The sequence below is a fragment of the Rattus norvegicus genome, chromosome 4, assembly GCF_021556685.1.
Source record: "Rattus norvegicus strain SHRSP/BbbUtx chromosome 4, alternate assembly SHRSP_T2T, whole genome shotgun sequence".
Lineage (NCBI taxonomy): Eukaryota > Metazoa > Chordata > Mammalia > Rodentia > Muridae > Rattus > Rattus norvegicus.
In genome coordinates, this window is record NC_141537.1 from 71,089,863 (window position 1) to 71,114,174 (window position 24,312).

General features: G+C 39.2%; 2 protein-coding genes across 3 annotated transcripts in view; one reads left to right on the forward strand and one right to left on the reverse strand.

The window, feature by feature from the left end:
- Positions 1 to 24,312, reverse strand: part of LOC102554637 (anionic trypsin-2-like) — a 50,765-nt gene that overhangs the window by 22,410 nt on the left and 4,043 nt on the right. Inside the window, exons 1-2 of one of the 2 annotated variants that reach the window (XM_087655454.1) lie at positions 22,434 to 22,628; positions 6,607 to 6,774 (exon numbers count right to left, since the gene is read on the reverse strand). The exons of the other annotated variant lie outside the window; for it this stretch is intronic. Of the exons in view, the coding sequence (XP_087511580.1) occupies positions 6,607 to 6,774; positions 22,434 to 22,566 (301 nt within the window). The 5' untranslated portion in view covers positions 22,567 to 22,628. Of the gene's footprint in view, positions 1 to 6,606; positions 6,775 to 22,433; positions 22,629 to 24,312 lie in introns of those variants that run through there. 2 annotated transcript variants of the gene reach the window in all.
- On the forward strand, positions 10,571 to 13,774 carry Prss1 (serine protease 1). Its single transcript, NM_012635.1, is given in 5 exon segments — positions 10,571 to 10,622; positions 11,514 to 11,673; positions 12,514 to 12,767; positions 13,160 to 13,296; positions 13,574 to 13,774. Coding segments are annotated over 5 exon segments (741 nt in total). The 5' UTR covers positions 10,571 to 10,582; the 3' UTR covers positions 13,724 to 13,774.

Sequence of the window (24,312 nt, forward strand, 5' to 3'; positions counted from 1 at the left end):
TTACACTTGTGAGACGTATGTAATAAGTCTTGAAAATCTGGAGACCTTGTGCCTCATGACAGAATTTCTACTAGGCAGCTTCCTTCAATAAGGATATGCAAGAATAAATAGTGTTGAAAGCATTTAGTCTGATTCCCCACTGTAGAGCTCAGAGTTCTGTTTTGGTTACGCCAATCTTCAATGCACTTCAGTTTGAATATTAGTTATAGGGATGTTAGAAACTGGGCAATCTTGGAAACAAGCAAAAATCTGCCCAGACCATAGAACATGAAGTTGAGCAAGGCCACAGCAGCTCCTGGTTTATGAAGAAAGGAAACTCAAAGTAAATTCAACCTTAGAAGATAACTTGCCCTTCCTCAGTTTAGACAAAGTTCCTGCACAAACAAAAAGAAATCACAGGAGATTCGAGCATCACATGATGAGCCTTCTCACAGTCAGTCATTATACTTGGAATCAAATAGTAAAATACCAGCAAGTTGCTTTTGAGTAGTGGACGGATCTACAGATCATCAGAGGGTTTACCAGCCATTAGAACTCTATCTGCTACCAGGTTTTCCGGACACTGACTACTTCTGTGGTGTCACCCCCATCAGTGACCTGTGGACCTGTCTACAGCTCACTGATGCTAGTTGTAAGTACTGGTTTCTTACCTGTAGTTCCACGGCCTGAAGAATCTTTAGAACATGACATTAAATTGGATGAGTGGTGAAGTCGTAAAAGTGAAAGGGGAAAGACGTGTAAAAGCAAAGCTTTAGATGGCAGCTAATATGAATGAATTTTGGATGAACATTTGACATGTACTAGAAAGATTTTCATACCAAAAGCAAACACAAAATTTCAAAGACATGTTTTCTTTCCATAGTGATCAATGATGAAACAAGCAAAATAATTCAAAGCAACTGTGACCTGGTTCCTGTAGAAGGAAAAGGAATTAATAGATTTCAGAAACACCACTGAGAAAGATAAGAAGAGCTGTTATAGAGTTCACAGACTCGCATCCTAGATCATGATTTCATCCTTTTGGAGTTGGGGGAAAGAATATGAACCTCTTATAAAGCCCTGAGTCATCCTGATGAAGACCCAGACGTGACACTGGTTTAAACACAACAGAAAAACAGTCCTGTACAAAGTGAAGATATAATCCAAGGTCTCTGTGTGAAGTTGGCAAAACCAGCATGAAGAGAGAGTCTAATTGTTTGGTGTCCGCAGCCCTGGATATATGATGGTGTTTGGGTATTGTGGAATAAAGAGGATACTTGTAGTCTTTTATCTCTGCCCTTGTAAACCATCTTCTCAGAACGAGAAAGGGATAAGAGGCCAACAAAACCATATTCACAAGTTTCTCTCCACCTTTGATTCTACATCAGGCTTGTTCACACTAGTCAGAATTACATATGAGCAAGGACTTTGAGAAACGTGTGGTGTCTTGACCCAGAGAGAGAAAGCTTCAGCATGCCTCCTATTGCCAAGAGACACATCCAAATGAGACTGGGAGAACCTAACATCAATATCCTTGAAGGCAATGGTATAGTTTGTTACTACTCCTATCACTATTAGTCAACACTGCTTTATTAGGACTAATGATGGAACAATGATAGCATGGTGGTCATTCTCTCTTTCCCTGTGACCCTAAATGCCTGAATGACCCAGTACTACTGACAACTTCTTGTGCTTCATCTCTGGCTTGGGAAATACCCTGAGCTTTAATGATGAATAGGAACTTTCATCTGTTTTCCATTTCTGTGTATACATTCCAGAATCTAGCCTGTCTCTGGCTTTCGCCACTATCCTTCAGATACAATTCAGTTACCCAGTATAAGCAACCTTTTGCATTGGGTTCAAGATATTCCTACATACTCAGTAAGCTGATCCAGAGAATATAGAAGGGACAGATGTATAATGGCTGTTATTACTTCTAGAAAGGAGATAAACAGAGTCTGTTCTGGAATCTAATAGTTACTAGTCCTTAGTAAGACTTAGAATCTTGGAAAATCACACCAGTGTTTGACAACAGTTTAATATTTAACTGCTACACCTTATCCTGGACTTAGATTTATTCTGTCTTATTTTTTTTCATAGTAAACAAACCCAGGCATGCTGTAGAGCCTGTATGCCCCCTGCTGTCTCAGCCTGACTGTGTTGCCTCCTAACCTGGGAAAATCACCAATGACATATTCTGCACTGGTTCCCTTCAGAGATGCAAGGTTTAATGCCAAATGATGGCTCCCTTTATATGGAAAGACCCCTGTTTGCTTGGAAGTAGAATTTGATTTATAGGGGTTTGGGGAGGAGTGTTAATGAATTGAGATTTTTTTATAAAGTGAAGAAGTCTCTGGACAGGTATGTCTTCTCCTTAGTAAAAAAGCACATGGTGGGTCAGAAAGACAAAGACATGGGCCAACTAGAATGCATAATTAAGTGCCCTATTCCAAAAGCCTTCTTTAGATTGTTCCTTCTTTTAGTTCCAGGGATTCATATCCTGCAGAAAGACAATCCTGAAGTGAAAGTATATAATATATATATATATATATATAGTATAAACATGCTTCACTATGGTTGTAGTGGGTTTTGAAGATGCTAACGTGCATTCACGGGCCTGGATGGCAAAAACATTGCCTTCTTTGACTAATCTAGGAGCTGTTTTGTACCAAAAGCAAAAATACCTAGGACCTGTTCATTGTCACACAGGGAAGATAAGAAGTTCCTCCATCTCTATTCTTCACACTCAGAAGACATTTGCTCCCATTAATTATACAACATGTAGTTACCATCCTGAGAGCTGTATAGACATTTCGCACTTAGTTCACTCCTTCTTATAAAGTGGTTATTATTGCAGTGTACATGTTGAAGGCAAGCGTGCAGAAGGCTCACAGTTAAATCTCACTTAGCTGACAATAAATCTGGAGATTGCTTCCCCGATGCCTTTGTACTCACTATCTAGACATCTTTCCAGACTCTCCTTTAGCAACAACTAAAAGATGTTGACACAGCATAGCAAAATTGTACCACAAGAAGGTATAAAGCAGTGCAGCACGTCAACTGTAAATCTATGGGCAGACACTTGACTCTCTGCTTTTTATCACTAGTGTAACCTTGAACAAGTTCTATCAATTCTCTCTATACTGCTTTCTAACCAACTAAATGAGAATAATAGTAGTTATCTCTAGAGACAGGGTCTCATATGAATTCAAGGATGGTCTCCCACTTGCAGTGTGGTCCTCCTTCTCAGCTTTCTGAACACTAGAATTACACATATCCACCACCATGTCTTTCTTTAATAATAAGCTTTATGAAAACTGAGGTGCTGGATAACAAACTCATGTGTTCTTCCCGTGGGAAGGCTATCTGTCTTGCGCCCAGCATTCCTTAGTTGCTTGTAATTCTTTATATTGGTTGAAGCCTCACGGTGTTTCTCTCTCCACTTTTGTTGTCCTTGTTCATTTCATATTGTTGAAACTTTATTGTACTGAAATGAAAAAAGCTTCTCTTTTAAACTAGGAGAGTGTCATTACAAAAGTGGGTTGCAGGCATATATGAAATTTTCAGAGTTAATAGAAGCATTATTTTTAAAACCAAGGCAAGAGTATCCATACTAAATAGATTACACTATATCTGGTAGCTACAACCAATATTGTAGTATGTGCCTAAATGTTTCTTACTATTATGCCTGACATTTTCCTGCTGTCTGATTCCTTTACCTGACTTGTGTTTTGCCTTCTTTGTAATACTCTTGAATAGGTCATTTTTGTTTTCATATTTTACTCATATAAAATGTATATTTGCCATAAAACATTCATATTATTAATGGAAGAAAAAGAATTACTCAATTGCAACATGGCTAGATCATATATATTGCTTCAGTATTTGCCTGCTAATGCTTAATTTAATTTAATTCAATTATGTATTTAATTTATTTACATTAATTAAATTATGGGGATAGGGAGGATGAAGGAAAGAAAAGTTTGGTGTTATAGATTCAGCAGGGAATAACAAGTTATCCTTGTCCCACCTTCTCATACTTCCTGTCCTGAAATATAACTTCTAAGATCAAATATCTTTGGCCACTTTGTGACCTTTTAACACTTTATTTTTTAATAACATGATAGACACATATTGGTATAGTTATCTATTCTCCATTTTTCTTCTCTGTTCCACATATATCTGTGAAACCATACAATGCACAAATAAATGTTATGAGAGCAAAGTTTTACTTACTTTTCTGTAATACTATTTTCTTAGAACTTAAAATTCCTAGACTATTCTAATAATATTCCAACAATATATTTCCATAACAAATTTATCATATATTTATAGAATAAAGAAATATAAAAATAAAGTCTTTAGGAAAAGAGATGTTAAATGTCTTGGGTTCATCGCTAATAGTGAGAGTGGAAGACAGGGCTAAGGAAATACACTTTCAGCCAATAAAAAAGAAAATAAGCAAGGTCATGTTTTCCAAGAAGTCTGGAATTATGATCAAGAGCCCACTCTAGAAAATCAGTGGTCTGGAGGAAGAAGGGAAGACAAAAATCTCAGTACAAAAAAATCAGTTCAATAAAATTATAGAAGAAAATTTATCAAATCCAGAAAAAGACATGAACATTCAAGAATCCCGAATAAGCACAACCAGAAATGAATGTCTCTAAGACACCTGAGAGTTAAGATGCCAAACCTACACGACCAGAAAACAATATTAAAACTTCTACTAAAGGAAGCAAATTCATAAATATAAACCCAGCAGAATCACATCAGACCTCTGAGTTGAATCCTGTATGAAGAAGGATGCACTGAGTGATATATTTTAAGCCCTGAAAGTAAATCACTGCCTAGTATATACTAGATATATGCTAAAATTCATGTGGAATAAAATCTTTCTAAGAAACACATACATTAAGGATTTCTATAAACCAAAGAATAAGGAACCAACAGAACTCAGACAATGATCCATGTGTCCCTCATATGATAAACATAGATATGAAAAAAGAATCATGACTCTTGAGTGATGGAAAAGGTGGGTGATGAAAAGGCCAAAGAGAGTAATAAAGACCATATATAGTAAGTAGAAAGAAATGCATATATTAAAATGTTATAATAAAACCCATAGCTTTGTGCAATAATTTAAACTTTTAATAAGTCAAAAGATAAGGTAAATTCAAAGGGATGGTTAATGATATTTCATTAGAAGCATTTAACATTTTTATTGGTTATTTTATTTATTTACATTTCCAATGTTACCCACCTTCCAAGTTTCCCTTCCACAACCCCTCAATTCCCCTCCTCCTTCCCTCTGCCTCTATAAGGGTGCTCTCCCACCTGCCCATCCACTCCTGCTTCAGTGGCCGAGTGGTTACCTCTCTTGGGTCATCAAGTTTCCATAGGACCAAGAGGTTCCCCTCCCAGTGATGCAAGATAAGGCAGTCCTATGTTACATATTCAGCTAGAGCCATGGGTACCCCCGTGTATTCATTGGTTGGTGGTTTAGTCCCTGGGAGTACTTGGGAGGTCTGGTTATTTGATGATGTTGTTCTTCCTATGAGGTTTCAAACCCCTTCAGCTCCTAAAGTCCTTGCCCTAAATTCCCCATTGGGGTCCCCACACTCAGGTGAAGATCACACCAAAGTGGGGGTACTACAGTACTACTAGGGGGAAAAGAATAATCTCTGTGAAGTTAGAGAGAGAGAGGGATCTGTGATGGAGAAAATAGGGGAAGGGGAAAAGGGGAGCAAGTTCAGATATGGGAGGAGATGGGGAAGAAGTACAGAGGGTCAAGAATTTAAAAGTAGGTGTGTAACAGTGGGGAAGGGGGGCCTGGGAGTAGTGACTAGAAAGTAGTGACCAGATGCCAGGGACCCAAGAGGTTCCCAGGACCCAATAGGGAGGACTTTAGCCAAAATATCCAACAAAGGGGAAAGAGAACCTGTGAAGACCATATCCAGTAGATGGGCACAGCTCCCAGTTGAGGGATAGGATCACCCACTCACCCCTAAAATATTAGTGCTCTGTCAAAAGGAAGTGCAGGGACAAAAAAGTGGAGCAAAAACTGAAGGAAAGGCCATCCAGAGACTGCCCCACCTAGGGATCCATCCCATCTACTGACACCAAACCCAGTCACTATTGCTGTTGCCAAGAAGTGCTTAACGAGAGGAGCCCCATATAACTGTCCTCTGAAAGGCTCTGCCAGAGCCTGACCAATGCAGATGCAGATGTACACACTCAAACATTGGAATGAGCATTGAACTTTTATCAGCTTTTCAGGGGTAATAACGAATAGAGTAACTGCCTTCTGAATGTGAGGAATGATGGGAAGGCACTGCAGAGAATAAATCTGGCTTTAACTTCTTAACAATGTCTTCAATATTTGGTGTCTTTTTTCATGTTATCTATCCTCTATGAAAAATACTTTTCATTACATTTTTGTTTGGTTTATTGTTTATCCCTTCTGTGATTTATTCTTCTTTTCATAATCACTTATGTCTTCATTGAATTTTTTGAACAAGTCTTCAATTATCTTTGTTTCATTTGATGATCTATGTTAACTCTCCTTAAAACAACTGATTTTTTTAAACTAGACTTCTAAATTCTTTGCCCAATATTACATTACATTACCATATTTGCAAACTCTTGTCTGCTGAAGAATGGTGGACTTCTGGCATTTCGTGTTCACTTGCCTATTCATGTTTCTTGTCCATATGGTAGTATTTTGGATATTTGTTCTCGTGGTTTGCCAGTATCTTCTTAATGAAGAGCTTTCTCTTGGCAGTTCAATCCCTACCACTGCTCAGAGAGGAGAAAATGAGCCATTGAAATGAACAAAATCAAAATTAACTAGATATGAAATGTAATAAATAGACAGAATAACTAAGGACCTGTCTCAACACTCTATGCCCACTTCCCATGAGTCTCAGCCTCTCTGTCAAGGCCTCTGCAATCCTATAATGTACCAATGCTGGAAGATTATTGAGAAGATGCCAGGAAATCCTGTAATTCCAAATCCTGCAAACGTCTCTAAGAAGAAGAAAAAAGAATACACTTAATCCCACACCTAGATGAAAATCTACAGGCAAATTAATAGCTAGTGAGAAAAAGAGAATCATTCTTCCCCAAAGACCAGTTGCTGATAGATTATCCAATCCCAAACAGTTAACCCTAAATGAAAAAGGAAGAGGAGAAGGGGTATGTGATGAATGTATTAGAGAGTAGAGAAGATAAGTACAGCATTCATATCTATGCTAGAGGTGTAGAACAGGACGAGCTGGGCACTCTTCCATCCATTTTCAATGTCCTCAGAGCCTTTCCAGCAACGAATCATCCTATGGAATAAAGAGGCCTGGAGAACTGGGTAATTTACAAATTCTGACCTCAGAACTCTCGGTCTTATGTGGAAGAGATGAAGCAATAGAAGTAGGTGGCTACCTGTAATTTCAGAATTCTCAGCGATCCCAATAATATATAGTCCAAAGATTGGGTATTTGCCATGATGAAAGTTCTCAAACTGAATGGCTTTCCAGAGCCCCAGTTGCCTACTGCTTAAGCTGCTCACCAATAGTTATCAGACCCTGTCTCCTCTATGAATGACTCTCATAGCCACCTTTTATGGTGACAATACAGCAAAGTGTCCCAGGCTTGCTGACCTATGATATTTTTCCTTGTATTCAAATTCTTAAAATGGCCCACTCTCAAGTAACAAATCCATTCTCAAGATTGAGTCAAGCTGTATACTCTCAGAGATAGGGCTTTGACATTTTCACACAGACTCACCTTTTATTCTCTGAATATTCTTGTGCATATGTACCACAGGAAAAAGTTGTAATATTGTCTTATATGGGAACTTCAATCTATTGTTAACACTTTAAATTTGTAATTGTTGAGAGATTTCTCTATTCACTTTAATACAGTGAAAGAAACCCGAGAATAAATACATCATGCAAATGGCACTTCACTGGGCATGAAGTTTGTGTATTATTTAAAAATACAAGTAATGAAAGAGAGTACAGAAACAGGGATTATCTACTCCAATTAGCTGATCACCAACAACCAACCTAAGACCCTAAGGCTCTGTCTCAAACTTTAGAAATTGTGTGTGTGTGTGTGTGAGTGTGTGTGTGTGAGTGTGTGTGTGTGTATGCATGTGTATGTGTGTGTGTGCATATGTCTGTTCATGTGTCTGTCTGGTTTTCATAACTCAAAGCACTCATTACTATCCAAAGTTAGTGAATCTAGGACAGCATATTAAGGAAACAAACTTCCTTAGTTAAGTGTGTTTGTGCTGGAGAGGAGAGAAATAATGGAGAAAGAGAGTTGAGATCTGAAGAGAAGGAAGCCTGGAGTTTCACAAGTGGCTTAAAGAGTAGTACAGGGAAATGAAGCTAAAAAATTAGCCAAGGGGAGGGGACAAAAAAAAGAATTAGCCAAGGAATTTTGAGAGGATATGAAATAAAAACAGTGATGTACAATTTGAAAACATCTGCCTTCCATTCTAGAAAGACTCCGCTGTGTAGTAACATGTTAAGTGTATGTTGATCTTCAAGTCTGAGGTACAAAAATGCTTATGTCCTCAAATGGCTCCATTTACAAAGAGTGGCAAAGAACAATCCAAAACTCCCTTCAGCAGAAATCATTTCTTAGATATTCCTGATGATCTCCTCACTATAGGTTACCTATCAGGGCACATGGAAATGAGCAGACACAAAAGCAAAAGGCTTACCTCCAAAGCAGTAACCCTGCAAATACTCCCCAGCAAGTAGCAGCTCAACTACATTGCAGAAAACTTTCAGACCACACACAGTAAAATTCTCAGACTCTATGACTACCCGTGAATACAGAGGCATGTGCAACTGTGTCTGACATTCACTTGAAGAGAGTATATGGCAAGATTAGGAACAGAGACAAGATACAAGTGAAATGAAAATTCTGTGATCCTGTTATGCCAGAAAGATGAATGCCAAGAGGAAACAAGATTTGTAAGTTGAATCATGAGGCCTTCTTATTTGATAATCACCTGCAGCAAATCTCACACTCTGACAATTCTCACCTTTTCTTGGAGACTTGGGGGTAACATGCCAGTTTTATATTAATTTCTTGGGTAAAATGAATCATCTTTCCTGAAGACCTCACATTAAAACATTTATGAAAAGTACAAATGTGAGTATTCTGAAAATGTCAGACATTTATCAGCAGGACAGATATTCCACTTAGATATAACCTCAACAGCCTTTACATGGGGTGCAAGATGCAAAAATGATAGCATTCAGTAGATGGACATTTTGTAAATCTACCCTAACAATATCAGGAATGGGGCCACAGCATAGCCTATGAGACCCATGTTGGCCTTTCCTGTATTACCTTCTAGGTTCTCCAACCTCTAGTCATCTTACCATCTCCAACACAATTACAGTTTGTGCTCAGTTTTTTCACCTTTATTTAGCATCTCTAGAATGTTCAATACCTTGCAGAAAACTAATACATAATCTCAGTTCTAATTTAAAACTCCCTAAGCCTAGATTTGGAGTGAAAAAAAGATAAATTATTGACAACAAGATTCCTACAACTGACTATATAACTAGATTCAAATTGATGTATCAATAAACTTCTCTGGCCAGTTTTCACTGAGATAAATTGAGGGATGAACCTAGAATAGTACTCTTTTTTATATACAAAATAGACAATTACAGAATCCTGTCATATCTATACACAACTAATTATCTGATTAGGACCCAGATAAAACATTGTCCAAACATTTTCTCATATCTAAAACATCATATATACTTTTAGCTCAGGATGCATCTTCCTAAAATATGGTGTATTAATACTTAGTGTAGTTTTCTGGAGCCTTGATGACTCTTAAAAATGACAGTTGACAAGAGCAAAAGGCAACAGAAAAATAGAGCATAGTTTTGGTGTGAGCATTCCACTCCTGTAACATATCGAGGAAGTACCTATTTAAATTTCATCTATCTTCTTCAAGACACCTTCAGTCCATAAGCCTTGTTAGAAAAGAGCCAACTGAAAGCCACAACTTATAAGGTAATCTGTATCTCCTGGTTTTGCATCATTACTGTTCTAATTGCAGACCTCAGAGCCCTTTAATATCTTCTTCCTATTCAGCAAAATAGGTTCACAGGTAAGGGGCTTAGGCAAGGCTGATTTTCTACCAGGAGGGCAACAACAACCCCACTAGTTACTAGAACCAGACCTTCCTCAACAACTCTTAAATTGACATTCATGAAGTCAGGATTTCTAGGAATCTTTGTTCTTCCTCTTATCTCCTAAGACTAAGAAATCCCACTGTAGAAACAAGGGCTTGTCTTTCTTCCCCTCTTTGCTCCATTCCACCATTCTTCCAAGAATCAATTGCTCTTCTTATGTGGCCTGAGAAAAAAGTTCCCTTGTCACCTGTAGGTCTCCAAGTGACAAGGGCACCAAACAGAGCAAAGCTGATGCAAGACTCTGGGAAAGAGAAACGTGTGCTTATGTTTGTGCAGGGAAAAAAATGACCCCTCCACCTCTACCCAGGATGCCCTCTGCTCCATCTAGGGAGCTATAAAGGAAGGCTCTCTTTCTGTGCTCATTACCTTCTGCCACCATGAGTGCACTTCTGATCCTAGCCCTTGTGGGAGCTGCTGGTGAGTTTTACTCTTTTCCCCAAGCTCTGTCCATTCCACTGAATGAATTGTATGAATTATCACAATGCTGTCTCTCTTACCTATGTTCTGATAATCTCACCAGCTTCTCAAATCTTCTACCTACTTTCCTGGCCTCTCATTCTTTGATTTTCACACCAGTCTTCATTCTAACTGGTACCAACAGCAGGGAATGTTGAAAGGTAGAGCTCAGAAAGAGGTTCCATAAAATGAGCCAGCATGCCCACTGCTTGGCTCCTGCAACTCCGTGACACTTCCATCTCAGATGTTCTTAAGGAAAGTAAGCTTGAAGACACAGAAAGCTTATTTTTGCTAAATATTCAACCATTAGAATTTTGATCCTGTGTGTCTTAGGTCTTGCCTATTTAATAGATCCATCCCTAAATGAACTTCATCTTACCAATCAAAGTTAAGAAATACTGATAATATTGGTGAGTGGCTGTGCCCTTCCCTTGTCTTGGGTATTCCTTTCTATTCTTGACTCATTCTAAAGAATTGATTTCTGTGGGACATTGACCTAGGCAAATATCTTCTGTGGGATACTGGCCTAGGTAAAAAGCCAACATTCAGGTGGGACAAATAAGTAATAGGTATAAAAAATAAAGCAGGAAATGGGGAAAACTAACTTCTAATGCGATCCCATTAAGTGTTTTGTCAGCTCAAAAGAGATCTGGGCCCTGTGGGAACTACCTATTTGTCCTAAAGAACCTGATACTGGGAAGCCCTATAATTGATGTTGCCTATTGGCAATAGAGTGATTCCAGCTTTCCTATATTCATTGTGCTCAGTAAGAAATCCTAAGGGTCTTAGCTGCTATAGAGCCTCCAATACCCAGATGAATTTGCTCATTTTCCTTTCCTATCTCCAATCAAGTTGCTTTCCCTTTGGAGGATGATGACAAGATCGTTGGAGGATACACCTGCCCGGAACATTCTGTCCCCTACCAGGTGTCACTGAACTCTGGCTACCACTTCTGTGGAGGTTCCCTCATCAATGACCAGTGGGTGGTGTCTGCAGCTCACTGCTACAAATCGTAAGTGATTAACCCCTAAACAAAGAGGCCACATCCTGGGACATATTTATAACACAACACTTGGGCAACAACTTGAAGTTGTAAGATGAATAGGGAAAGCCAGGAGGAAGAAGTTGCTAGCAGCACTGAGGAAAATTTGGTACAGAACAGAAAGCCTCTCATTTCCTCAAGCAAACTCATAAAATAGCAAGGAATGTGGGTAATTATACCAAGGAATATTCATTTTGTTATTATACATACATGTGAGAAAGTCAGACAAGAACTTTGTACAACCACCACTAGCTAAAAAGAAAGATGAACTCTAACTTTTCAGAAATACTGCTAAATATTTGTAAAACTCAGTACAGTCTCTGCTATTCATTTTCAGTCCCAAGTATATAGCACGGGCAACAGGGATACCGGCTCAGGACTCCTAGAGTTGGGAAAAGAACGTAACCTTCTCTCAAGGTTCCAAATCATAACACTTTGGGCTAAACAGGCTTAGGTCCCACATAATAATAGTCTTTAGTAAAGCAAGAGATATTACTCTGTAATTAGCAAAGACTCAGAAAATGAGATGAGCATCAAATGTCAACTTGGGTCAACATCTCTGAATGTCTGAGGGACTGTGGTATGGCAGATTGAAAAGCATTCCGAAACTGTACTCTTTCTATATCACCAACCTCTGAATAAAAAAGGGGGAAGGTTGCTTAACAAGACATTATCTACCACTGAACAGCTTCTCCTTTCATATTGCCTCAAGATCTACTCTAGACCTCCAGAGCCACTCCTGAGCAAGAAGCTTGGGAACCTTGGGGTGTCTTGGACGAAACTCTCTAGCATGTCTTTTCTTTCTAACAGCCGCATCCAAGTGAGACTGGGAGAGCACAACATCAATGTCCTTGAGGGCGATGAGCAATTTATCAATGCTGCCAAGATCATCAAGCACCCCAACTATAGTTCGTGGACCCTGAACAATGACATCATGCTGATCAAGCTCTCTTCCCCTGTGAAACTCAATGCCCGAGTGGCCCCTGTAGCTCTGCCCAGCGCCTGTGCACCTGCAGGCACTCAGTGCCTCATCTCTGGCTGGGGCAACACCCTCAGCAATGGTGGTGAGTAGGACCTTTCACCTACTACATTCCTTCCTCCCCATGTTTTCCAAAATCAGGCATTTATTTAGTATTAAAAGTACTGGTTTTTACCTTGCAGATAGGTTTAAAGTACCAACTATAAAAAACTGTAGTTGGTACTAAAGGAAGAAAATTCAAGAACTTCATTCTCTATAATCTATAGAGAGTAAATATACACTGTGTATCAGGATTGACAATGAAAACAGAATCAACAAGGTTCGTTGTATAGATTTAGAAAGCTACAATTCTTTATTGGAGTTTATTTTCTTAGTGATCTCTGTGGTGGTTACCCATGACATTCTAGGATAAACTATTGTTCCTCCAAGTGCTCTGATGCAATTTCTCCTTTCTTTGATCATTATCTTTCCTCTCAGTGAACAACCCAGACCTGCTCCAATGCGTGGATGCCCCAGTGCTGTCTCAGGCTGACTGTGAAGCCGCCTACCCTGGGGAAATCACCAGCAGCATGATTTGTGTTGGCTTCCTGGAGGGAGGCAAAGATTCCTGCCAGGTGAGTGTCTCTCTTTGCATATGAAATCTCTGTTATCCTGGGAGTGGCATTTGAGCGTCCATTATTGTGAAACTAGAAGCTTCCGGCAGCGGGATCAGGTGGCTCTGAGATCTACATTGGATGTCATTTCATCCCATTAGTGAGACTAGTCAATTCGTTTCAATGCAGGAAAAAGTGGAACTATTCTAGAGTAAATAGAATGAGGTCTTAAGGTCAGAGTAAATGTGATTCTTTTTCTACATGTCCCTTCCTTGAACACTGTATTTCTCTAATTCAGGGTGACTCTGGTGGCCCGGTGGTCTGCAATGGACAGCTCCAGGGTATTGTCTCCTGGGGCTATGGTTGTGCCCTGCCAGACAACCCTGGTGTGTACACCAAGGTCTGCAACTTTGTGGGCTGGATTCAGGACACCATTGCTGCAAACTAAATATCTTCAGTCTCTCTTCAATCAGTGTGTCAATAAAGTTCATTTGCCCTCACTGTGTGTTTGTCATCTTCATCTCTCTTGTCCTTAGCTCTGGGAGGCATGCTCTTAACTTTTGAGGGCAGCAGAGATTTGCCACTGAAAAGTATCCTAGATTGCAAAATAGAATTCATGAAATAATTAGCAGCAACATTGGAAACACAAAAATGATTGCAGGTTGCATGATAAAGGTGCACGCCTTTAATTCCATCACTCAGGAGGCAGTGGCAAGCTGATTTCTGAGTTTGGGGTCAGCCTGGTCTACAGAGTTCTAGGACAGTCAGGGATACACAGAGAAATCGTGTCTCAAAAATCAAAATAATAATAATGATGATGATATGAATAATAATTAATTTCTGCAGAACCATAATGAGGAGTTTGCTTCATTTTACTTTTTCAAGAAATGTTGTGTCTGAATAGTGGACCAAAGTTTTTCTTCCTTAGAAGTTCAATGGGACTTGCAGTTGTGAATTTAGGAATACCTTGTGGTTGACAAGAGTTCTTGTTTCTTTGACTCCATCAAAAAGTCTTTATATCCAATATAAGGCTTAGCTATGATTAACCACCTTGGCTTTTGAGTTCCTTCCCTCATATTCATTTTGGCAGCATTGATGCAAAGTCTTGCTCTGTAATTCAAGCAGGCCTTGAACTTGTAATTTTCTTGCTTCAGACTGCAGAATTCTTAGACTGTATCTATGACTGGCTCTCTACATAGAAATATTTACGCCACTGCAGTCATACTTTGTCCTAACAGTTGGGTTACTTAGAGAAGGTCTCACTGGTCATCCTCAAATTCTGACTTATGTTTCTCAAGGAGTAAGAGATTTGTGGTCCACAACTCTCACATCTCTAAGCAATTGCCTTCTATTTATCTCACACATTAATACCAATATACATGTACCACCTTGAGAATTTCATAGACATTTTCACATTTACTTCATTTTTCCCTTCTGTAGTGGTTACAGCAGTTCCACAACTAGAAAGCAAAGATTCTGAGAAGGTTATCGACTCCCCACATCCCACACATAGCAACTGGTAGACCCGCCTATTATCAGGATTGCTTAGATATGTGCATGCTCACAAATGGCATCCCTTCTCTACCTACTGCATGATCTCAGATGAGAAATATGCCATGTACCTTTATCTTTGATATATCTCTAGACGATTCCCACTGACAAACACCCATCCCTGCCTCCATGCACTTCCTGGAAGTATTCCCTAGACACTGCCTTTCATGAAGTCTACTCTTAGAGAATGCTTGCTCGTTATATCCTTTATGATTTATACTTTTCCTGCTTTTCCACCATGTTCAAGACAGAATCTATGATGCTTATCATGAAATACATGGCCCCTCAACAGGTACAGAAAGAAAGAAATAATCCCATGCGTGCTATCAGACCACCATGGCCTAAAGCTGGTCTTCAATAACAATAAGGGAAGAATGCCCACATATACGTGGAAATTGAACAATGCTCTACTCAACGATAACCTGGTCAAGGAAGAAATAAAGAAAGAAATTAAAGACTTCTTAGAATTTAATGAAAATGAAGGTACAACATACCCAAACTTATGGGACACAATGAAAGCTGTGCTAAGAGGAAAATTCATAGCTCTGAGTGCCTGCAGAAAGAAACAGGAAAGAGCATATGTCACCAGCTTGACAGCACACCTCAAAGCTCTAGAACAAAAAGAAGCAAATATACCCAGGAGGAGTAGAAGACAGGAAATAATCAAACTCAGAGCTGAAATCAGTCAAGTAGAAACAAAAAGGACCATAGAAAGAATAGACAGAACCAAAAGTTGGTTCTTTGAGAAAATCAACAAGATAGATAAACCCTTAGCCAGACTAACGAGAGGACACAGAGAGTGTGTCCAAATTAACAAAATCAGAAATGAAAAGGGAGACATAATTACAGATTCAGAGGAAATTCAAAAAATCATCAGATCTTACTATAAAAGCCTATATTCAACAAAACTTGAAAATATGCAGGATATGGACAATTTCCTACACAGATACCAGGTACCAAAGTTAAATCAGGAATAGATAAACCAGTTAAACAACCCCATAACTCCTAAGGAAATAGAAGCAGTCATTAAAGGTCTCCCAACCAAAAAGAGCCCAGGTCCAGACGGGTTTAGTGCAGAATTCTATCAGACCTTCATAGAAGACCTCATACAAATACTATCCAAACTGTTCCACAAAATTGAAACAGATGGAGCACTACCGAATTCCTTCTATGAAGCCACAATTACTCTTATACCTAAACCACACAAAGACCCAACAAAGAAGAGAACTTCAGACCAATTTCCCTTATGAATATCGACGCAAAAATACTCAATAAGATTCTGGCAAACCGAATCCAAGAGCACATCAAAACAATCATCCACCATGATCAAGTAGGCTTCATCCCAGGCATGCAGGGATGGTTTAATATACGGAAAACCATCAATGTGATCCATTATATGAACAAACTGAAAGAACAAAACCACATGATCATTTCATTAGATGCTGAGAAAGCATTTGACAAAATTCAACACCCCTTCATGATAAAAGTCCTGGAAAGAACAGGAATTCAAGCCCCATACCTAAACATAGTAAAAGCCATATACAGCAAGCCAGTTGCTAACATTAAACTAAAGGGAGAGAAACTTGAAGCAATCCCACTAAAATCAGGGACTAGACAAGGCTGCCCACTCTCTCCCTACTTATTCAATATAGTTCTTGAAGTTCTAGCCAGAGCAATCAGACAACAAAAGGAGGTCAAGGGGATAAAGATCAGAAAAGAAGAAGTCAAAATATCACTATTTGCAGATGACATGATAGTATATTTAAGTGATCCCAAAAGTTCCACCAGAGAACTACTAAAGCTGATAAACAACATCAGCAAAGTGGCTGGGTATAAAATTAACTCAAATAAATCAGTAGCCTTCCTCTACAAAAAAGAGAAACAATCCGAGAAAGAAATTAGGGAAACGACACCCTTCATAATAGACCCAAACAATATAAAGTACCTTGATGTGACTTTAACCAAGCAAGTAAAAGATTTGTACAATAAGAACTTCAAGACTCTGAAGAAAGAAATTGAAGAAGACCTCAGAAGATGGAAAGATCTCCCATGCTCATAGATTGGCAGGATTAACATAGTAAAAATGGCCATTTTACCAAAAGCAATCTACAGACTCAATGCAATCCCCATCAAAATACCAATCCAATTCTTCAAAGAGTTAGACAGAACAATTTGCAAATTCATCTGGAATAACAAAAAACCCAGGATAGCTAAAACTATTCTCAACAATAAAAGGACATCAGGGGGAATCACTATCCCTGAACTCAAGCAATATTACAGAGCAATAGTGATTAAAAACTGCATGGTATTGGTACAGAGGCAGACAGATAGACGAATGGAACAGAATTGAACACCCAGAAATGAACCCACACACCTATGGGCACCTGATTTTTGACAAAGGCGCCAAAACCATTCAATGGAAAAAAGATAGCATTTTCAGCAAATGGTGCTGGTTCAACTGGAGATCAAAATGTAGAAGAACGCAAATTGATCCATGCTTATCACCCTGTACAAAGCTTAAGTCCAAGTGGATCAAGGACCTCCACATCAAATCAGATACACTCAAACTAATAGAAGAAAAACTAAGGCAGCATCTCGAACACATGGGCACTGGAAAAAATTTCCTGAACAAAACACCAATGGCTTATGCTCTAAGATCAAGAATCGACAAATGGGATCTCATAAAACTGCAAAGCTTCTGTAAGGCAAAGGACACTGTGGTTAGGACAAAATGGCAACCAACAGATTGGGAAAAGATCTTTACCAATCCTACAACAGATAGAGGCCTTATATCCAAAGTATACAAAGAACTCAAGAAGTTAGACCGCAGGGAGACAAATAACCCTATTAAAAAATGGGGTTCAGAGCTAAACAAAGAATTCACAGCTGAGGAATGCCGAATGGCTGAGAAACACCTTAAGAAATGTTCAACATCTTTAGGCATAAGGGAAATGCAAATCAAAACAACCCTGAGATTTCACCTCACACTAGTGAGAATGGCTAAGATCAAAAACTCAGGTGACAGCAGATGCTGGCAAGGATGTGGAGAAAGAGGAACACTCCTCCAATGTTGGTGGGATTGCAGACTGGTACAACCATTTTGGAAATCAGTCTGGAGGTTCCTCAGAAAATTGGACATTGAACTACCTGAGGATCCAGCTATACCTCTCTTGGGCATATACCCACAAGATGCCCCAACATATAAAAAAGACACATGCTCCACTATTTTCATAGCAGCCTTATTTATAATAGCCAGTAGTTGGAAAGAACCCAGATGCCCTTCAACAGAGGAATGGATACAGAAAATGTGGTACATCTACACAATGGAATATTACTCAGCTTTCAAAGACAATTACTTTACGAAATTCATAGGCAAATGGTTGGAACTGGAAAATACCATCCTGAGTGAGGTAACCCAATCACAGAAAAACACACATGGTATGCACTCATTGATAAGTGGCTATTAGCCCAAATGCTTGAATTACCCTAGATGCATAGAACACATGAAACTCAAGACGGATGATCAAAATGTAAATGCTTCACTCCTTCTTTAAAAGGGGTAACAAGAATACCCTTGGCAGGGAATAGAGAGGCAAAGATTAAAACAGACACAGAAGGAACGCCCATTCAGAGCCTGCCCCACATGTGGCCCATACATATACAGCCACCCAATTAGACAAGATGGATGAAGCAAAGAAGTGCAGGCAGACAGGAGCCGGATGTAGATCTCTCCTGAGAGACACAGCCAGAATACAGCAAATACAGAGGCGAATGCCAGCAGCAAACCACTGAACTGAGAATAGGACCCCCGTTGAAGGAATCAGAGAAAGAACTGGAAGAGCTTGAAGGGGCTCGAGTCACCATATGTACAACAATGTCAAGCAACCAGAGCTTCCAGGGACTAAGCCACTACCTAAAGACTATACATGGACTGACCCTGGACTCTGACCTCATAGGTAGCAATGAATATCCTAGTAAGAGCACCAGTGGAAGGGAAGCCCTGGGTCCTGCTAAGACTGAACCCCCAGTGAACTAGACTGTTGGGGGGAGGGCGGCAATGGGGGGAGGGTTGGGAGGGGAACACCCATAAGGAAGGGGAGGGGGGAGGGGGATGTTTGCCCGGGAAAGGGAATAACACTCGAAATGTATATAAGAAATACTCAAGTTAATAAAAAAAAATAAATTAAAAAAAAAAGAAATCAATGTTCCAGAATTAGAAAAAAAAAAAAAAAAGACTGAACCCCCAGTGAACGTGGTTGTTGGGGGAAGGGCGGCAATGGGGGGGAGGGTAGGGAGGGGAACACCCATAAAGAAGGGGAGGGGGAGTGATTAGGGGGATGTTTGCCCGGAAACCAGGAAAGGGAATAACATTCGAAATGTAAAGAAGAAATACTCAAGTTAATAAAAAAAAAATGGTGAAAAAAAAAACTAAACTGTTATATGAATAAAACTGAAAAAAAAAAAAAGAAACACATGGCCCTTTTTCATCTTTCTTCTAGTTTCCTTCCTATTACTGTGATAAAATCATTTGGCCAAAAGTAACAGAGAGCCTTAGATGTTTAAGTCACAGTGCTCTACTGAGAGCTCAAGTAAGCACGGAAAGCATAAACCGTGGAGAAATGCTGTTTACTAGCTTACTGCCGGGCTCATTGTCTCTTGTTTTTAAGATTAGTTCCTTAAATATTTCATACATTATCTTTTGATCCTAATTCCCACCAAATCCACTCTTCTTCCATATCCAACCAGCATGTGTGTTTCACTTTTCCTCCTTTTTTTAATACCCATCAAGTTTCATTTGCATCAACCATAGAGTCTTAGATGTGTGGTCCTCCACTGAGTATACTCACATTTAAAAAAAAAAGCAAAAACAAAAACAAAACCCACTGACTCTACCTTTCTCAACAGCTGTCAATTGTCAACAGCTCCTCAGCCAGAGATAGGGCTTTATGCCTAGCTACTATATTTCTTCTGGGATTTGGTCCAGATTAAGTTTTCATAGCTATTGTGCATGCTGCCATAACCAATGAGATTTCATATATACTGTTACTCTGTTGTGTCCAGAATACATTGTTTCCTTATTATCATTTACTACCTCTGTCTCTTACAGTCTTTTCACCCCCTCTTCTGCAGTTTTCCCTGATCCTTGAGAAAAAGGGGTATGGTGTAATTATACCATTTAGGGCCAAACATTTTTGGCACCTCAGTTAGTTGTGAGCCCCTATTTATCACCATCTACTGCCAAAAAAAGTTTTCTGATGATAGTTGAAAGATTCACTAATTTAGTAGCAGTAGTAGCAGTAGCAGTAGCAGTAGCAGTAGCAGTAGCAGTAGCAGTAGCAGTAGCAGTAGCAGTAGCAGTAGCAGTAGCAGTAGCAGTAGTGGTAGCCGTAGCGGTAGTACTAGTAGCAGTAGTAGTATGTCATTAGGAATTAGTTTAATGCTATGTTCATTTAACAAAGTAATAGTAGTAGGTTCTCTTCAAAGAGCCTATGACCTGGGTCATGGATTCTTGGCACTGATAGTGCTACCAATTACAGATTTCAATTCGTGGAGGGGGTCTTAAATCCAATCAGAAAGTGGTTGGTTACAGTGATGATTTAGTACCACTAGTACACTAAATGGGCATGTCCTGTCAGGTCAGTCATTATTATATATCACAACATTCACAGCTGGGTACGGCTGATAGTCTGTTCTGATACTCTGAATAGCACCTTCCAGCATTATGAGATCAAGCCAGTGTGGATGAAGTTTCTAAGTCAGCTTGATTTCACCATATTCTGTGACTCATTTGTGTAGTGTCCTGAACAATCAGCTTATACTATCCAGTTCTGAAAGTTAACCAAGAGTAATCACAATCTTTGGATTGCACAATCTTTGGGCAAATTTTTCAAAAAAAGATGAAACCCATTCCTGACAATGGGCTTTTTATGTGTTAGTTTGTTATTTCTTTTTTTTTGTTGTTGTTGTTATTTCTAATAGAGGCATTTTCACCCTGTTATAGGGCAACGCAGCTTCTAATTTTTTATGTATGTGTATAAATATTTTAAGATGTTTCTTCAGTAGTAAGCTTCTACATGATATTCTGAAATGTCTTTAGTAACAGTTTTCCCTCTCCACACCCCCTTACTATGCCTTCCTTCTATCTAAGATGGCCCTTTTGTTACTCCTTTCTAGGTGGAGACCCCAGATTCACACTGGCAACTTCATCCATTACTAGTGACATTGTACCGTATCCCTAAATAGAAATACTAGACTCCTACCATCAACTCTATCTATCCCTTCTAGTTCTGCCTATACTTTGGTCTTGTCTTTATGTAGAGATATTTCCAGTGCCACCCATGCTCATAACCCAAGTAGAGGCTCCAGAGTTATACTACCAACTCCATCCATTCCTGTAACCTGGCTTAGAATAACATGACCCACACCTGTCTTAATTAAGGTACCTCTCCTGTACCTGTCATCTTTTAGGTAGGAGTTTTAGATAAGGAACAACAGCTCCAGTGCTTAAGAAAAAGTGCCGAGGACCTTCCTCAGATTTCTAAAGATTGTCAGAATCTTCTAATGCCTGGAGGTCACTTTCTGGGCTTAGAAACTTCACTTGGCTCAAGTTGAACCAGAACTACTTCTGACAACCTATTTGAACATGAGCATTGAGTTGCCTCAACATTAAACCTGAAACCACATGAAGTTACTCTATAATTTGGTGAGTTGGAGTAACAGGAAAGAGAGATTCAAATACCTCCTCAACAAAAGGGCCATAAGAAACACTACTATGACCTGGCTTCAGATGCATACGTCCCATCGCAAAAATGCAAGCATAAATAGAGAAAACAGTAAGATTAGTCAAAAGTTAATACTCCCATGGTACTGTTCTCCCAGAAGAGTGACTTAGAAAAGGAAAAAGAGAATGATTTCAAAATGACTATAACAAACACGGTCAAGGAGCTTAAATAAGATAAGAATAAGTGCTACAACAAAGACTGTGAAAACAATCAAATAACAAAAAGAATTCAACATATGAAACCAGAATTTAAGGAAGAGGTAGAGTCTCTGAAGGAAAGTTAAACAAAATAAAACAACATAAAACTTGAGGAATTCACCCGACCCAGGGAAGCAGGTAAGCTAACTGAAGAACTTTATCTCCTTCCTCTCCTTTAAATCCAATCCCTGGGTCTAATTCCCAGCTCTGTACCAGACCAACTGCTGCAGTCTCCCTTCCCTGTCTGTCCCCTTCTCCACTGTATCACATAGATTCCCCCCCCCAGCTTCTATATCCTGACTCATTGCTTTATCTCAGCCCACAACTCTAGTAGGCATTCCTCTGGAACCTGTGAGAAGCAAGCACCCCAATGGCAGATATTCAGCTCTCCTTCAAAACCAATTCCCCAGTCTCATCCCCAGCTCTGTAGCAGAACTGGGGATGAGAACCTGCTGGAGCCTTGTCTTCCTCTCTGAATCCTCTGCAGTTAAACACAAAAATTTGCTCCTACAATCCTTATTCCCTCCACTCATTTCTTTATCTTAGTCCCCACCTCCACCAGGCATTCCCTGTGAAAACACAGGCCACTTCAGCCAAGGAAGCAGGTTGCCTAACTTTGAATTTTCACCTCTTCCTCCTCTTCTACAAATGTAATCCCCCAGTCTCACTTCCATCTCTGTAGCAGACTGCATGCTGTGGCTTCCTTCTACTGCCTTCAACTCCAACAGATCATGGAGATCGTCTCCATACTTCTTCCCCATTCATCCTGTTATTCCAGACCCCAACTCCAGGAGGCTTCTCTGGGATCCCATAAGCAAAGCCTGGTAGAGAAGTCAGTGAAACGGGTAAGTGAGCTTCATATCTTCGGTCTCTCTCTTCTCCTTACACAATCTCCCAGTTTCACCCCCAGCTCTGTAACAGACTACTTGTTGTGACCTCTCCTCACTATTTACTCACATTCCCAGAGGACTGAGCAGATCCTAGTGGATTTCCTGATTTCCTCCATCCCGTGGACCCAATCAGACTGCTGCAGTCCAAACTCATTCGTAAGTGGCAACTCCCAATACCTAGGAAAACATTTTACCTGAAACCCCAGTAGCCACATATATTAGAATCACAGAGGAATTTTCTACCAGGCAATCCACGACTATCACACTTTACTAAAAACCAGACAAGACAATACAAACCAAGGAATTAGACATCTACTCAACAAAGACAAGACCATAACAGTACCTAGGTTTACAATCTTTTTTAACACAGATACCTAAACACCACCATAAAAACACAATAAATAGCATCTAGGACAATATGTCTTCATGAAAGCCCAGCAACCTACTAACAGGACGCCTAGAGTATTCCAACCTAGCTGAAGCACAAAAGAAAAACATTAAAATAGTCTTTTTAAGGGGTGCTTCCATCCAACCATCAGGGTTATGGCCACTGAGTAGGATTTGGCTTACCCTTAGACACAACTGGTTCATAATCAATTGGTTTTCTCATGATGTTGTCACATCTAGAGTTGCAGGACATCTATTTTTGCATACTGTCCACTTACCAGCCTAATGATGGGGCTGAGAAACTATGAAGTTCAATGTGGCAATTGTCACTAGTGATGGGAAGGGTACAAGATTAGATGTCTAAGTTTTCTCTGTTGGAGCAAGCCACAGTATTGTCTGGAAAAATAATAAAGCACTGTTTTCACCAAAAAAAAAAGCATTTATAAATATGAAAGAAGTCCTTAAACAAAAAATGAAAGCTAAATGCCTTAATGTAATCTATGAAAACATAAACAGTGAAAAAATAAGTAAAACATCTCAAAACTTGAAAGTAGAAATAGAATCAATAACGAAAACCTAAACTGAGGGAAATCTAGAAATAAAAATTGAGGAACTCAAACAGTAACCTCAAAGACAAGCCTCAACAACAAAATAAAAGAGATGGAAGAAAGACTCTTAGGCATTGAAGACACAGTAGAAGAAATGGTAAAAAATATATTTTTTCCATTGATTTATTTACTTTACATCCTGATTGCAGCCTCCCCTCTGTTCTTAGTACCCCCTTACATAATGCCTTCCCCCATTTTCTTCAGCTCTAAGAAGGGGAAATCCCCCCTGGGCAATAAGCAATCCTGGCACCTCAAGTGAGAAATATTAAATCTTAAAAAATCATTATACAAATTTTTCAGGAAATCTGGAAGACTATGAAAAGACCAAATTTAAGAATAATAAGAATAGAGGAAGATACAAAATATTTTCAACAAAACCATAGAAGAAAATTTTCCCATGCTAAAAAGGAATAACTGTGACATAAAAGCATACAGAGCACAAGATATACTAAAACAGAAAAGAGGGTCCCCTTGACACATAATAATCAAAACATTAAATATACAGAATAAAGAAAGATTATTAAAAGCTGTAAGAGAAAAAGCAAATAACATATAAGACCAAACCTATTAGAATTACTCTGATTTTCAATGGGGACTCTAAAATCCATAAGGTCCTAGACAG